Raw genomic sequence first — 17,899 nt, 5'->3', positions numbered from 1 at the left:
TTTTGACGGCATTAGGGTAGTCTGAGTCAGCCGCCTTGTGAAAAATTACTTTGAAAGAGCTGCACGCTGAGACATAACGACTAAGGGCAGCTTTTTTATGTATATTAAGATTTGATGTTCCATATTAGAAACGTGAGCAATATAAAGACCCACAGAGCAAATAGAAACAAGTGCGATAAAGCCAGAAATATCGACCATATATAACTGGGTGTAGTTGACTGAATATAGCATAAGAATAGCATAAAAATGTAACTATGGAATTTTCTCCCTAGCCTGGTGATGAAATACACCTAGTTTGGAGACAATAGAGAACGTCGCACTAATTTTACTAAGCGATGATCCAACACAAAAGGGACCAAAACATCCCGGCAACTAGGAGATACATCTAAGCCTATACCTTTTGGTAAGTATCGAGCTACCAGCACCTTATCCTTAGTTAACTCCAAAATAATAAGACACACTAAATGTATATCCACCATTTTTATCTAGACCCTACATTAATCAACTCATCAACGGTGGCTACCTCCACTCTCCATCTCTGTTCTCAAAACATGAGGTAACTTGAATACTATTTTAGGTAATAAAATAATGAAGTGCATGGATTAAGTAGAAATATTACATGCTCTTTATACTGTTTTTGTGCTATTCAGGACTTAAAAGAACTATTCACGAAATTGCCAATTGATAAAGGTAACATCGCAAAGAATAAGCTGAACAATAACGGCTGGTGTAGATAAGTTAATAACACACCAAGAGCCCTCTGTTTAAGGTAAAACAATGCCTTTACTTACCCAACAACGCTTAAGCAATAATTTAAAAACTGCTTAATAATAATGATTGATATGTTCCCCAATTATTTAGAACCTTCTTATCACTTGAAAGAATGTGCCATCATATGATGTGACGTTACGAACGAACGAAGAATCATATTGAGAGGAGCTATACTCCCCCCCCTTAAGGTATTTTTGTAATTAGTCAACTGGCTTCCTTCCCCTTATCTTTGCATTTGATCATGAACCCCCATAGAATTCAGAGCTAATAGGAATGCTCCATATAGCATAGATATATCATTTTGAGAACTATCCTCAAATCCGTAACATAGTTCTTTTGCTACCCTGCATATGTAAATGAAGGATACGCCCATATGTTTCGACCCTATTTGTAAGTCCATACCACATGCTTAATAAAAGAGGTGAAAAATGGTGCCCGTGTATGTAAATAATTATGAAGAAACATTGGCCATTAGTTAAGCTTTTGACAATGTGGATTTTTTAATTCTTTGTATTGTTAGATTAAAAAGAAAAAAAAGAAATATAGCTATGTTTAATACAATGTCTCTTCTTTTAGAACCCTGTCCTGATGAAGGTCACATCCTAAATACCGAAACGCTGCGTCGACAACTTGTGTTCATGTTTTTAATATTTTATATTTCTGTGTACCTATGTACATTTTTAATTGTATTTAATTGGCACCACATAGTAAATTTTTTGTATATGTAATTTGTGAATTAAAAATTGTACAATTTTCTACATCTTGTGTTACCAATTGTTTTATGTACTTTTCCCTCTAATACTGTGAATTATTTTTCATGTGGTTATGGCACCTATAGGCTGATTGCCTTTCCCCCCCCCCTTTTGTATCCTTTGAAAGGAAGAAACTTCTTTCTTGCCAAAACCTTGGCTTGCTAGGGACCACTCCTTTTTCTTTATCGAAGGCAGGATGAAACCACGGATTTTCATGCCGTGGTTTCATCCTTGCTTGCTATTTCAGATGTTTTAACCCCTGATGGACTGCAGGGAATTAAAGATTGCCTAAAAGAGGCTGCGCTATAGATGACATCTGCAGAAGTATGATTGGGGGAAGGGAGAAAGGGGGGTCCTCAAGGAGTAATTCTAAGAAAGCAATTACGTTAATAAATAATGGTAGAAAACATCCTTTACGCTTTACCATGCAGCTTTTGCCAAACTTTTTTTGTTGAGCAAACTAGAGCCAAAGGTATCAGAGCGCTTTACATGAGCACCAGTTGTGTTACAGACGGACACTTGCATTTTGTGTGTGTGTGTGTGGCGTTGTGTGTGTGTGTGGGGGGGGTTGTGTGTGTGGGGTGTGTGGGGTGGGTTGTGTGGGGTGTGTGTGGGTGGGGTGTGGGGGGGTGTAGGGGTGTGTGGGGGGTGTGTGTGGGGTGCTGTGTCTGTGGGGTGGTATGTGTGGGGTTGTGTTTGGGGTGTGTGTGGGTGGGGTGTGAAGGGTTGTGTGGGGTGTGTGGGGTGTATGTGGGTGGGTTGTGTGGGGTGTGTGGGGTGGTGTGTCTGTGGGGTGGTATGTGTGGGGTGTGTGTGTGTGGGGTTGTGTGTGTGGGGGGTTGTGTGTGTAGGGGTTTGTGTGAGGTGGTGTGTCTGTGGGGTGGTGTGTGTGGGGTTGTGTGTGGGGTGTGTGTGGGGTGGGGTTGTGTGTGGGGTGTGTGTGGGGTGTGTGTGGGGTGGGGTATGTGTGTGTGGGGTGTGGGGCCTGAACCCACCATAGGTGTTTCAGGCTCGCTCGCGGCGCTTCCTCGCGTTACCGTGTGTTGGTGTGTCACCAACATGAAAAGTTTGGAAAGCTGTGCCCTAATGGGACTATTAGTAACCCAGAAAGCATAGTCCCCACTGCAGCAGGTATGTCAAGTAGGGTTTTGCGGGGTTACAATAATTCGGACTTTGGGGTTCAAGCGATGGTGCACTGAACAAAGTCCAGGCACCCGTGGGCAAAAAAGTCAAAAATTGAAGAACTAGGCTACAGCCCTAGTTTAGGCAGCGCTACCATTGCTTGGGCTATCGTGGGCATGTCAAGAAAAGAAGAGTCAGAGAAGTGGCAGAGTTAACTGGCATTCTGTAGCTAGTTACACTCCATTGTATGGCACTAGCATGCCGGCGGTGCGTACAGACAGGAAAGAATATGAAGAATCCTCTTTATATCGCTTTGTCAACTAATATCACCAGGTTGTTTCTTCCCTGTTGGTACAAGTGTAAAATTAGTTGTTTAAACCTTCCCACACTAACCAGTTTTGTTGTGTATTTCAAATCTGGTGCCATTTCTGTAAGTGGAAGGAGCGGGTGGTGTATTTGTGTAACGTTCTGATTTTTGTCTCTTTTTATTGTCCCTGGTGATTCGTAGCGTTAGCAAAAGAAGTGTCTGGTCAGTGGCATAATAGTTGTGAACTAAGTTATGGATCCTACAGAATATAAAATGGAGGCAACTTCTCCAAAATAATATTTTATTTTCCTGCTCCATTTTCTATTTTGTCTTTACATTTTATGATATCACTCTTTTCCTTCCTTTAATTCTTCAGAGATGGCTATTGAGGCTGTTCTGTTTCCTGTGTGAAACTCATGACATTTAAGCACTGTATGTTCGTAAACATCAAACAATGGGTACACTCTGCCTCTTTTTCTATTTAAACTATTTAAACTGGTGTAAATTACCAATAATAAACAAACAAATGGAGGAGTACCCCCAGGAGGTGCCTTTATGCCTCTGTCAGAAAAATAGAGGTGCACAAAATGCCTGAAAGGACAAGTTCATCCTTTGTTAGAAGACTAAAAAAATTAAATAGTCCAGGCATAAACAGATCAGATTCAGAAATCCAACTTAGAACTTAAATCACCTGCTCACTTGGACAACCCCCTCAGCATCAGACTCAAACAGATTTTACCAGAGCCCACGCACGCGGCAGGACACACCCTTGACCCCATCTTCACAGCAGGAAACTCCATCGCCTTCAGCCACACCTCCGAACTCCCTAGGACGGGCCACCGCTGCGTCCATTTCACCTTCAAATCAAACATCGCCCGCAAACACCCTCACCAGCTCCCTTGCAGAAACTGGAACAAGACCACCGACGACCAGCTCACTGTCTCCCTCAGCAGCTTCGCTCCCACCTCCACAGATGAACGAACCACCGCCGCCAGGACCCTACACAACATCGCCCCCGCATGCCAACCTCCAAATCACAAGCCAAGAGAGCCAGCTGGTTCTCCACTGAACTCCGAGAGTCCAAACGAACATGCAGACGCCTCGAAAAATTATGGAAGAACTCCAAGACCGCGGCTGAACAACTTGCAGCCACCACCGCCCACCACAAACTCATTAGACATGCAAGGAAGAAAGCGCTCCAGGACACAATTGCCGCGCACGCACTCAACAGCAAGGAACTCTTTGGCATCATCAAATAATTCACTCAACCCAACAGCAAGTCAACAGACATCCCACCCTCCCAAAACCTCTGTGACAGACTCAGCACATTCTTTCATCACAAAATCAAGAACATCCATGACAACTTCAATGACAACCCACACACGGAGCCGACACGCAGCGCCCCCCTCACCACACAACCAACACTGAACAGATGGACCGCCTTCACACCATCGAAGACATCCTGAAGACTATGAAGTCAACCCACTCTGGGGCCCTCACGGATCCCTGCCCCTACCACATCTACCACAGAGCTGCAGACATCATCGCCCGAGCTGTAAAGAATCATCAACTTCTCCTTCGAAACCGCCTCCTTCCCCAATGACTGGAAACACGCAAAGATCAACCTGCTCCTGAAAAAACCCTTGGCGGATCCCACCAACCTCAAAAATTTCAGATTGATCAGCTTACTCCTATACCCAGCAAAAGTCATTGAAAAAGCAGTTAACAGCCAGCTCGCCGTCTTTATTGGAGAAAATATCCTCGACTCCTCCAAATCAAGCTTCAGGAAGAACCACAGCACTAAAACCGCCCTACCCGCCGCGACAGATGACATCCGCTCCCTCCTCGACAGAGGACAGACTGTAGCCCTCTTCCTCCAGGACCACCCTGCAGCCTTCGACACAGTCTAACACGTACCCTAGCCTGCAGACTCCATGATGCAGGGATCCAAAACAAGGCCCTCGGCTGGATCTGCTCTTTCCTCTCCGGCAGAACGCAGTAAGTCAGACTCCCCCCTTCCTCTCTCATCACACACCGACTGTTAGAAATAGGAGCCTCTAGCGGGCAGAGGTAGGTACCTTAGGGACCCTTGCTTCTAGTCAGGGTAAGGGGGAAAAACTATTGATAACCCCTGCTCACCCCCATGGTAGCTTGGCACGAGCAAACCGACTTATCCCCAAAGCAATGTGAAAAGTATTTGCACCAACACCCACAGTAACACAGTGAAACACCACAAATGGACACTACACAGGTTATTTATAAAAATATGAATATCTTTATCTGATTAGGCAAGACCAAAATCACATAAATCCATCATACCATATTACTCTTTCCTTAGAAATGTTCTTTGAAATGTTCTTTGCAAATATGAACTTGTAGACTCTGTATTTTTCTTCAAGTAATTAAATAAGCTATTGCTAATACTGTCCTATGTACTTTCTGCACTTCTTTTAGAAAATAGGGGAGACCAACAGAACAGTCCCAGAATGGGTCAAAATTGCAGAGACCATACTTCCTGTGGTGAACGTAACGTTCTATTCCCAGCTCACTTAACACTGGGGTGCTATGCCCTTCTTGCTCCTAAGGGGAAGAAAAACCTCGCTGCTAACTCAAATGGACTCTGCCGTGAAGGGCTGTGTCAACCTGCCCCTGTAATACAGAGCTGCCAGCTCCTTACAGGCATACAACCCACTGCAGGCTGAGTGTAGAGAGTGTACTCCTTTAAGGAAGGTTTGTATCTGTGTATTCTCTATTCTAGAATTGTTAAGGTGCATTTTTCATTTCACTGTACTGTCTTCAGTTTATTGCCTTGCTATTGATGTGTCCAGTCGTGGGTCCTTCATATGGAATAAATCCTATTTCCAACATCAACATCTCTTGGATTCTTACTTTGGAAATAACCTTGGATTTCACTTCCTACATTTATTGGCGACGTTTTTCTTTCAAGACCCACCGACTTTGAGAAGAAAATATTTCTAAATTATTTGAACTACAAGAAGAGATCTTCCCTGACACACTTTCTCCACACCTCTCAGGTACTTTTAATTTGTGTGGGAGATTTTGACACCGACTTTGAAGAAAACGTTAGTGTTTATTTAATTATTTCGCTAACTGGAGTTTAAATGGGATTCTCGAGCATTTCTTAGCGCTTGAGTTTTTATCGCGCTAATTAGAGCACTATATGGAACTTTATTAAGTTCATTCACTCGGCGGCGGAGTTTGAACTATACCGGCCCAATTCCTAAAACTTTTACATGCTCTATACAATTGTGAGTGTCCCACAGACATAGTGCGACATTTGAAAACTCGCTATTCTATCAACCGCTGCTTTTACCTGTGACTTCACGAGCGATTCCAAGAGCCATGCATCTTTGTTCCTCAAGCTGGTGACTTCGACACGTTCGTGCTTGTGACGTACCAAGGGGCTCGCTGCTAAAGGTCAAGCTACCGCGTCAGCACATCACGTTAGAGCGTCGAGGTCACGCTGTGCCGCCATCTTGGATCAGTATTGCGGCGAGCATCGGCATTTCAAGGGAATTTCACAGCGCGTCTTATGGATTATATATTTTTTATTTGAAAACATCATTATTATTTTTTTCTCTTCTTCGTCATTCAGCCATTAGAATTTCTTGCAGTACCTATTTTTCTTTTTGACGTGCTTGTTCTTCCGTGATGAGCACACGTGTAATACATGCTTATGATGGTGACATTCTTATTATAACTCATAATTACTAGTATATTTTACAAGTTATTGTATTGCCATTCGTTTTAGTTTTTACTTCATTATTTGTGCTTTCTTTCAATTTGACAGTGTATGTTTATTTAGAAGAAATGTCTTCTGCTTCTGCTTCCTCAAATAATGTGATGCAACCTCCTCCATTTCTACAAGTTCCTGGTAAACCTTTAGTACCTTGGCACAAATGGTTTAGAGTTTTTGACAACTACCTGGAAGCTATTGATGCTACTAAGTATGCTGCCTCACGAAAGAAAGCGTTATTATTTAATCATTTAGGTAGTGCTGGCCAAGATGTTTTTGATAATTTGCCTGTCGTAGCAGCACCATCTGGTGATGACGCTTGGAATGTTTACAGAGAGGCATTAGCTAGGCTCGGAAGGAATTATGTGGATGAGCCCTCTGTTATGGTGGAGAGGCATGTTTTTTCAAATGAAAACAAATGCAAGATCAGTCCATCGAAGACTACCTTGCTGTTTTGAGAGTATTAGCCTCTAAATGTCAGTTTGGAGATTACCTAGACACAGCACTAAGCGATCAGTTGGTCTTCAACTGTTTTAATAAAAAAATCCAAGAGCGAATATTAACTTGTAAGAATCCAACTTTAGATGATGTTATGGAAATCGCTCGCAGTATTGAGAGATCTGTAGTCTCTTCAAAAATTTTAACACAAGATATTTCAAACAAACTCACACCTGGCGATTCCTCGACTTGTGTTAAAGGTAATGATCCTACTGTTAATGTAATTTCTGCTAAACCTAAAAATGCCTATGTACATTCTGATAGTAAAATGGCACATTCTGATAGTAAAGGGGTTTGTTATAGGTGTGGTTCTAAGTACCACTTTGGCAACAATCCAACTTGTCCAGCTATGCATAAAAGATGTATTACATGCAAGAAAATTGGCCATTTTAATACAGTGTGTAGAGCTTCTAAATATAAGAAAAAGGTGAATTCTCTCGAAATTGATGAGGATGAGTTATGCCAAGCAATGAGTAATACCCTATCTACGATAGAGATTAACACTTTGAATAATGACACAACGAAGTGTAAGGGTCCATTATGCAGTGTGTTAATCGGAGCAATCAATATCAATGTTATGGCTGATTCTGGTTCTCCGATCACCATTTTGGATCCTAGGACTTTTGAGAAATTTTGGTGCAATGTTTTACTCAAGCCTACTGATGTTAATCCAAAAGCATTTGGTGAATTTGATATCACCATGTGTGGTTATTTTTCAGATAGTGTCAATTTCAAAGGGAGACAAATCTACACTAAAGTATATGTGGCTGTCAACGGTCGTGACATTTTGGGTTGGCAAGATCAAGCGAAATTGGGAATTATGCTGAAACCTGGACATCCAGATCCTGTGGTGTTGGGGGAGGTTCCTATTCTCTCCATTTCAGATGAGGTTCCATTAACATCTGATAACCCTATCCTGTCAGAGTTACTAGTCAAGTATTCTTTTGTATTCTCTGATAAGGTTGGTTTGGTTAATTGTTGTCAGCATGGTATTATTCTTAAGGATAATGCGGTTCCAGTTATCCAGAAGTGTAGACCTATCCCATTATCTGCTCGTGAGGATTTAAAAAAAAATGCTTTCAGACTTGTGTTCTCAAGACATCATAACTCCTGTGGAAGAGTTCTGGCGAGATTCGTCTCCGTGCTGATTTAAGGGCACTCAATTGTAATATTCTTGTTGATTGCCACCCATTGCCGAGAATTCAGGAAATGTTAGCGAATTTAGGTGGTAGCAGATATTTTACTACTATTGACTTAAAATCTGCTTACCACCAGATTCCTCTGGAAAAAGATTCTCAACACCTGACTACGTTTGTTACTCCGTTTGGAGTTTATATGTACAAACGCTTACCGTTTGGACTGGCTTCCGCGGCCAGTGTGTTTCAGCGTCTTATGGGTCAATTATTTTCTAATATTTATGGCATACAGGCGTTTCAGGATGACATTTTGATTCATTCTGCCTCTGTGGAATCTCATTATAATCTTCTTGAATGTGTGTTACAAAAGCTTGAGAGTGTTGGCATGACTGTGAATAATTTTTTTTTTTTTTTTTTTACTCAAAATGTTGATTACTTGGGTCACAATATATCGGCTGAGGGAATAAAACCTAAACTATCTTTGGTCAATGCTATTAAGGATGCACCAAGGCCTCAAGATAAAGATGCCTTGCGTGCATTCTTGGGACATAGCGAATATTACGCGCGTTTTGTGCAGGGTTAAGCCTTAATTGTACAACCCCTCCGTGATTTGCTTAAAACACATGCTAAATATATTTGGCCAACAGTTACGCAAGAAGTTTTTATTAATGTTAAAAAGTTGATTTTGGATGCACCTGCGATTAGGGCATTTTCTCATGGAGAGTTGACTATTGTCACAGTAGATGCTAGTTCGAAGGGCCTAGGAGCTGTGTTGAGCCAAATGATTGATGGTCAGGAATACATTATTGCCTTTGCTTCTAGGGTTTTAAATAGTGCTGAATCCAACTATAGCACGATAGAGCGTGAGGCTTTAGCATGCTGTTGGGCGGTTGAAAAGTTCCACATGTACATTTGGGGCTCTTGTTTCCAGCTTTTCACTGATCATAAGTCTTTGATTTATATGCTTGGGGATAGTTTTTTTAATAGAGCTTCTTCTAGGCTGGTTCGATTGTTGGCTAGATTACAGGAGTATAATTTTGACATTAGATATATTCCAGGTGGAAAAAATGTCAGGGCGGACTGTTTGTCTCGTATCCCTTTAGAAGTGACTGATGCTGCATCTGATGTGAAGAGTAATGATTTTGATGTTGTTTTTACTATATCTGATTTGGCTGAGTGTAGTAAATTTTCTGAAGAAGAATGGGTGGCTGCAGATGACAATGATCCTTGTTTGAGCAGGGTTAAAAACAATTATTTGGTGCACGGTTGGCCCTGTGATAGAAGTTTGTCAATGCAAGATAGGTGTTTTGCTCAGGTGGCTGCAGATTTGTCTATTGTGGACAATGTTTTAGTGAGGGAAGACAAAGTTATTCCTCCTGAAGGTATTCGTTCTAAGATCATTTCACTTGCTCATGAGGGGCATTTAGGAACTTCGAGCACAGTCAGGAAGATTAAGGATTCATACTGGTGGCCTGGCATTGATGGACAAGTTAAGGATTTTGTTAATAAATGTCCGGAATGTTTGTGTTCTGATAAGCATTGGTGTTTATCTACCTCACCTTTGTGTCCTGTTGTTTGGCCTTCTGGTTCTTGGCAAAAGTTGGGTCTTGATTTTTCGGGTTCTTTTAATTTGCTTAGTTCTGAGAATAGATATTTGGTTGTGATCATTGATTACTTTTCTAAATGGCTTTATTTCTCATTTGTCAAGAAACCGGATTCTTCTTCTGTTATTACTCTTCTGCAACGTTTGTTCATGGTGGAAGGTTTTCCTATTGAAAATGTAACAGACAATGGTTCTCACTTTATTTCTAGTGACTTTGAGAATTTCTTAAGTGGTGCTTCTGTTAAACATGTGTTGGTACCCTTGTATAGTCCTTCGTCAAATGGTCTGGTGGAAAGGGCTAACCGTCTCTTGAAGGATGGTATTCAAACAGCTGTTTCTAATAATTTGGATGTTTGCAAGTATATTTGTCAAAAAGTTTGGCGTTACAACACTACTCCGCATTCCACCACAGATGTCTCTCCTTATTTTTTGCTCAGGGGGAGAAAACCTGTTTCTTCTCTTTACCCTGCTTGGTTGAAAGGTAAAATTGGAGTAGAAAGTCCTAGTGTGGATTTTCACAAAGTCAGAAAACAGGTTGAACTCAAACAGGCAACATATAAAAAAAACTTTGATTTAAGAAAACATGTTAAAATTACTTCTCTGTCTCCTGGTGACTGGGTAATTATTAAAAAAACGATAAGAGTTACAAAAGGGGAGTCGAAGTTTTCTGTGCCTGCCAGAGTTTTGAAAGTTTCAAAGATGGTGGTAATGTTGCAGGATTGGGGTTGGTGGAACAGAAATGCTGTGATTAAAATTACGAAAGAACAAGCTAAAATCATTTATGATAGATCTTTCAGACAAACTGATTCCAGTTGGTTTGATTTTGGGTCTTTTACTCAGAAGAATGTTAATGGGCATTGTGTTTCTTCTCATTCTTCTTTGAATGTGGGGAGTGGTGATTCTAATTCTATGGTTCATCGAAATGTTGAAAATGTTCAAAATATGGTTGGGGGGGCTGAAGATCATGCACCTAATAGGTGTAGTTCTCGTGTCAGAAATCCTGTCCGTTCTGATGATTTTATTTATTATTGATTGTGGGTTTTTTTTGGGGTTTTTTGTGTTTTGTTTTATATTATAAGGAGGGGGTGTGTAGAGAGTGTACTCCTTTAAGGAAGGTTTGTATCTGTGTATTCTCTATTCGAGAACTGTTAAGGTGCGTTTTTCATTTCACCTATTGATGTGTCCAGTCATGGGTCCTTCATATGGAATAAATCCTATTTCCAACTTCAACATCTCTTGGATTCTTACTTTGGAAATAACCTTGGATTTCACTTCCTACACTGAGACACACGCTGCGGCACGGGACAGCAGCCCGAGTGTTACCTGGGGGGCTGTTTCCTTTCCTCCGTTGTTGGCTGCCTGCTGGGGATTCCTTTGTTAGCTGCGAGGCGTTGTCACAGGAACTTTGGTTGCCGGGCAATGCTTCCGACTAAAGGATTCCAGCGCAGCTCCTAGGAGACGAGCCCCAACGTTGCTAAGCGACGCCTCGGAGTTTCTTGTGTCCCAGCACGGCTCTTCCACCTGACTCGGGCGTGCAGTGAAATTGAGACAGGGTTTACATGCTCATGGGCCAGCAGCACACTCAGACCATTCAAGCTCCCGGGCCGGCGGTGGTGAAATTGACATGCAGTACTTGCAGGCTCAGGGGCCGGCGGAGGGGAAATTGACACGCAGCACTTACAGGCTCACGAGCTGATGGGGGTGAAATTGACAAAATACTCCCCAGCCTCCTCAAGGTCACGAGCAGGGGAGATCAGGCAGATGGCTCATGCCAACAACATTCTCATTGCAGAACACACGCTGGGTGTAAAACACACACCCACAGCGAGGAGCAGAGGTTCTTCTGGAAAACTTTTGTATCCCTGAGTTTTCCTGAAACAGGAGGCCACCTCTCCTCAGGCCCTTGGATACTCTTGTCTTCAGAAGAACAAAGCACACAGCACAGTTTCTCTTCAAGTAGGGTGACACAGCACACAGCAGAAAGTCCCTTAGTCCTCTTCCTCAGCAGAAACAGCAAATGCAGGTCAGCTCCCAGACACACAGCAATGGCAGCTCTTTTCCTTGGTCTTCTTCAGCTGTTCTCTTTGGCAGGAATTCCTTCTTGATCACGAAGTTTTCTAGTTTAAAGTTTAGGGGTTTCAGCTCTGATATTTATACCCCAAAAATCTTTGTTCTTCATGAGTGAGGGGTCCTGAAACCAGTCCAAACCAGTTCTGGGTGCACTCTGCCAGGGCAAATCTTCTTTCTTTGTGAGTGTGGGCCACAGCAGGTGGAGCCAGCATTGTGGAAGGCAGGCACAACCCTATTCAGGCACAGGTGCTATTCCTCCCACCACTCCAAATGCAGATAGGTCTATTCAGCCTAGTGCTGACTCACCCACCCTCCTGGAGCCACCCCAGCCCATGTCACTCACAAACCAGGCAGAGGCACACAGAAAGGTTGAACAAGAAAAAAGCCACTTTCTAAAAGTGCTATTTCCAAACACTGAATTTACAAACCATCCTCCCTAAAAGATGTGTTACCCACACTAGTAGATGTTTTCACATACATTGCACCCTACCCAGGGGGTACCTTGGGCCTACCCTAGGGGTGTCCTATGTGTAAGAAAAGGGGAAGGGGAAGGCCTGGCAAGTGTTAACACTGGCCAGGTCAACATGGCAGTTATCAAACTGCACACAGGCACTGCGGTGGCAGGCCTGAGACACCACCCCTGTGGGTGGAACAATCAGTGCTGCAGTCCCATTAGTAGCATTTGAATCACCAGCCCTAGCACAATCAGTGCACTTTACTAGGGACCTACTGGTAAAACTAATAAGCCAATCATGGATAACCAATTACAATAACAATTTACACAGAGAGCAAATGCACTTTAGCACTGATCAGCAGTGGTAAAGTGCCCAGAGTCCTATAGCCAACAACCACAGGTCAGGAAAAAATAGGAGGTAGAAGCAAACAAAATTGGGGCTTACTCTGCAAAAAGAGTCATTTCTAACACTGACCACCTGCAGAGTCCCCCAAGGATCCTCCATCAGCCCACCTTGTTCAATATCTACATGGCTCCGCTCGCACCCATCGCCAGATGCCACGGACTCAACATCATATCGTACGCTGGTGACACCCAACTCATCCTATCCCTATCCAACAAACTAAACACCTCCAAATACAACTTTCAAGAAAGAATGGAAGCAGTCACCAAGTGGATGAAGAGCAGCTGCCTACAACTAAACACAGACAAAGCCTAAGTCCTCATCATGGCCCCACACACCGATGCCTCGAACAACACCTGGTGGCACCCTGCCCTCGTGAACCCACCCTCCCCCACCGACCACGCACGCAACCTCGGAATCATCTTGGCCTCCGAACTCAAAATGGACCACCAAATCAACGCTGTTACCTCCTCCTGCTTCCACATCCTCCACCACCTCAGAAAGACCTTCATCTGGATTCCCCTCGAACACAGGAAGTCTGTTACCCACACCCTGATCGGCAGCAGACTGGACTACGGCAACACACTATACGCCGGGATCAACAAGAACCTCACCTTTAAACTCCAGAACGTCGCCGCCAGACTAGTCCTCAATCTACTGCGCCACTGCCACATCACCCAACACCTGCAGACCCTACACTGGCTCCCCTCCCAGAAGAGCATCACTTTAAGCTTCTCACCCACGCCCACAAAGCCCTCCACAACGCCGGTCCCACCTACCTGAACAACTGCCTCATGTTACACGCATGCCAAAGATCCCTCCGCTCAGACCAACTCTCCCTGGCTACGGTTCCACACATCAAGGAGACCAGACCAGGAGGCCGCTCCTTTTCCCTCCTTGCAGCCAGAGCATGGAACTCCCTCCCTCTCCGACAGACCCCTACCCTCTCCAAGTTCATGAAGGACCTCTATTCTTGGCTTTTCGATAAATCACCGTGAACATCCCAGAGCTGCACGACCCAACCCAACCCACCCATCCCTCTTCCTCCAGCACCTTGTGACCCTTGCGAGTGAGTATCTGTGCTTAACCCTGATTGATTGACTTAGAAACAAGAACACCTCAAGGTCACCCAGCCACTGACAGCATTTCACACATGAAATGCTAATAAAAAATTATAATACAAAATAATTCTCCTGATTTCAGACGTTGCTAACCTTTGTATTCTCTTTCAAGTGTACCTCAGCACTGTGTCCTAAGGTCTCATCCTTATCTATAGCAAATACCTTGTCCAAGATCAATTTTACTGGCAAAAATTAAAGAATTTATTCTAACAGTCCCAAATTTCAGAGCTCACAGAGTTATAACAGCCTGAATGTGTAGCCATCCATTCCTTGAAGCACCTCTGTACCATGCTGGCATTTTTTTATTCAACCTAACATATACCAGTTCACACACACCATTATTAGCACTCGTCTCCCTGTCAACGTGCAAAAGCAGGATCTGCTTTACTCGTAAGCATTGAGCAAGAGATAGAGTGCATAGAGCATAAGCCACACCTGCAGCCAGTTCACTAGGGAAGATGCTCCATTAAACTTATAGTATAGTGGAGGGTAGTCATGCAATGGACTAGTCTGAAGAGGATCTTTAGGGGTTTAAATAAAAACCTGTTTTAACAATCTGGTACCAATAAGGAGGAGTGGTTGTCTTTCTGGGGAGATTGATGACTATGAATGCAACACTTGATGGTTTTGTCAAGAGTGAGAGGAGTATTGTGGAACGCTCGATTCCTTAAACTAATCTGTTTCGAATCAGGGTGCTGGTCAGGGATTTGACCCTGGCACATGAGGGGTTGAGGGATTTTCTTTAACATTCTATAGTTGGAGCCTGGTGTTTGTGTTGGCGGCTGTAATGAAGGATGCCAATTCCGGGCAGACTTAACCTCTACACCTGTATCCCTGGCTAAGGGAAAGAGTGAGAATGAGTAAGTGGAAAGGAGACTGAGCATAGGCTGGGGATAGAAGATGCTGAAAGTGCATAATTTCAGTTGTAGTGTGTTAAAAATGTTCGATAGCCATAAGGCAGTCAGGTTCTCTTCTGAAGGTGGGAAGTGGAGGGTGGGTAAGAGAGAGATGCGTGTGTTATTAGTGATGAAGTGAAAGGAGAGGCTAAAGGACATGATAACGCAAATGTTGTAAGAGAGATAAGAAAGAATACAGACCACATATGAGTCTAAGGGGAGGACAAATGGGGGGAAAGTGGGCGGAGCCGTGTACAAACCACCTTCTGAAAAAAGGGGAGCAGTCAGAGAGGAAGAAAGAAACCCCATGTAGTTTGCTACTTTTGATACCTGGAGAGGAGGGTGCGACTCGCATAATGAGAGGGTCGACTGTGTCAAGTGCTACTGAGAAGTTCATGAGGTGGGACACAGAAGAGGGGCTTTTGTGGTGGGCAAGGTTTTCGAAATTCGACACTGTGGCAATAGCACATAAAGGCAAAGCATCTTTACCTCAGTGTCCCAGGAGGCAGCGGGTCCTCTTTGGGGCTCCTTTATGAAGAGAGATTAACTCACCCTTTTACACAGTCACCTTACGAGGTATTAATGTTTTCGAGTAGTTCAGCGAACACCTTTGCGATTTGCCTGCTTAAAAACACACCTAATCCCAAATGTATCTACAAGTTTTCAACATGTTATGACCGAATCACTTTTAAGCCCAAACTAAACTGCAAATGAAATTACGTGTTTTTTTACATTTCTATTCGTAATTGTGTTTGGTTATGTGCTAGTTTGTTTAGGGTGCATAATCAGCTCCAGCACATAAAAGATAAAGTGTTTGTACCAATGCCAAGCACTAAATAAGTGCACTAGTTCAGCTAATAAGTTAAACATGACCATATCTACTGTGTCAAGTTTTTAATTTACCGCGAAAATAATCATGTCATTGTATATCAAAGTTTGAGTCTCTGCTTTACCTATAAAATACGCCCATTTGTAGTGCAGGGTCTGACAGGGTCATGCTAATACTTCCTGCGAACGCACTACCTGTGGCGTCACTATACGTGACGTCACTGTGCACTTCCTAGGCTAAATGAGTCCTGCCCCGTGCGTCACAGCGCGCGGGCCTGCGTGCCCGCCGTAGAGCGTGTGCCCTCCCCTGGTCCCTGCACGTCGCTTCTCACCTGCACCGCCTCCCGCAGACGCCCTTTCATCAGGTGGACGCAGCCGATGTTGAACCAGATCTTGGAGTGAGGCTCCTCGACGTCCATGAAGATTTTTAAGGCCGTGTCCGGGTCGTTGTTGTCCAGGGCCAAGACTCCCTCGTGCCAGCCTTTCACAAGGTCCTTGTACGTGTACGGCATCCTGCCCGGCGCGCAGGTAGCTGGCTGTAGGAATGCTCTCCGCGCCGGGGGGAGACGGGCAGACCGTGCTCGGCGCTTCCCTCAGAGAGCTGCACCTGTGCTGGCTACCAGGAGCCCTGACCAGGAAGTGCTCGTGGCTCCTTCCTCTGCCGTGCTTTAATTACTCAGAGTGCACTCCTCCCAGTCCAAGAAATTCCTGACTTACTTCATCGGATGTCTGTCTGTACGTGCAGAAGTCCCCGTCACTTTTCAAGCACCTATGAAGAGGTTGTCTTCCTCCTCGTGCCGCTATCCTAGGACTAGCTACCTTAGTGCCAGGTGTGGGTAGGTGTTTCCAGTCCTACGATTTTCTCCTCTTTCTGGACCGTATCACATTGTTTTAACCATTCTAAACCCAGAACAAGTAGGAACGCAAAAATAATGACTTGTTTTGTATTATTTAACATTTTTTAGGCATTTAAAGCGCACGGACGCACGCTGGTAGGTATGCAAATTTGAGAGTAAACACTCATTGGGTAACTGTAACTTCATCAACAGTGAAGAAGGATCCATAGTATGTCAAAATACATAAACATTAAATAATTGACTTAAAGTGGAAATGGGTCAGTCATGTTTCATTAAACTTAATAGTTGAAATCAGTGAGTACTTTTAAAATGTAATACGCTGGTTAATTCATGAAAATGCAATACTTTGCATCCGTACATTGTCATTGAATTAAGTTTACTCATTCTTGGAATTTGTGGACCACAACAACCATAATGCTTTGCTACTGCATACATAAAGTATTCATGTCCTTCATAATCACCAATTTTGTTGTTTCTTGCCTTCGGTTTTCACAAATAACTACATGCCCTTATCATGTCTTCAAAGGCTAAAAATCCAAAGTCACATGATATCATTGCAATGTCCGAAGGCATGTCTCTCTCCTTATCTTCACGTTCTCTTGTGATTTTTTTTTCTTTTTACACACTTGCCTGGATAAGGTTTCCATAATCACTGCGTGCCAAGGTGGTTTCCCCACAAACCCTGGCTGTTCCAAAAGACTTCCCAAGTTCATAACGGGCGGGCCTTCAGCAGTGGGCCCGCCATCTCCACCCCGTCCACTTTTCGAAATACAGCCGGCTGGCATCCCGTTACAATTGTAATCCAAACGAATGTGACAATCGGGAGGACCACCCTAACGCGTCGGGGCTTTTCAGGGTACGTCAGTCTCAGTCACCTCAATATTCCAACGAAAACATGTACTCCTCTCCAGTACCATGAGCACTGGCCAGCTGTATTTCGAAAAGTGGATGGAGTGGAAACTCCTTAGGCAAGGAACAACGAAATTAGTGATTTTGAAGGACATCTATTTATTTACAAAGTGGATACTTCATGTATGCAGCAGCAAATCATTATTGTTGTTGTGGTCCTTAAATTCCAAGAATGAGGAAACTAAAGTCAGTGACAATAATGTGTGGATGCGAAGTATTGCATTTTAAATGGATTAACCAGCCCATTGAATTTAAAAAGTACTCCCTGCTTTCAACTATTAAATTTAATGGAACATCTGCATGACTGACCCACTTCCACTTTAAGTCAGTTTTTAATGTTCATGTATTTTGGCATACTATGGGTCCTTCTTCACTGTTGATGAAGTTACACTTATAAAGATCTAAGGAGTGTTTT

The 17,899-nt window shown here is 43.4% G+C and overlaps 1 protein-coding gene across 1 annotated transcript in view; it reads right to left on the bottom strand.

Moving 5' to 3' along the window:
• NOXA1 (NADPH oxidase activator 1) overlaps positions 1-16,380 on the bottom strand; it is a 172,455-nt gene extending 156,075 nt beyond the window's left edge. The window contains exon 1 of the mRNA XM_078642092.1: positions 16,051-16,380. Coding sequence (XP_078498218.1) covers positions 16,051-16,230 — 180 coding nt within the window. The 5' untranslated portion in view covers positions 16,231-16,380. The remainder of the gene's footprint in view (positions 1-16,050) is intronic.
• Between the last annotated feature and the right edge of the window lie 1,519 nt (positions 16,381-17,899).

The sequence above is a fragment of the Lissotriton helveticus genome, chromosome 5_1 (assembly GCF_964261635.1).
Source record: "Lissotriton helveticus chromosome 5_1, aLisHel1.1, whole genome shotgun sequence".
NCBI lineage: Eukaryota > Metazoa > Chordata > Amphibia > Caudata > Salamandridae > Lissotriton > Lissotriton helveticus.
The sequence above is the reverse complement of the archived record's forward strand: the minus strand, read 5'-3'. Positions and strand labels throughout refer to the sequence as shown.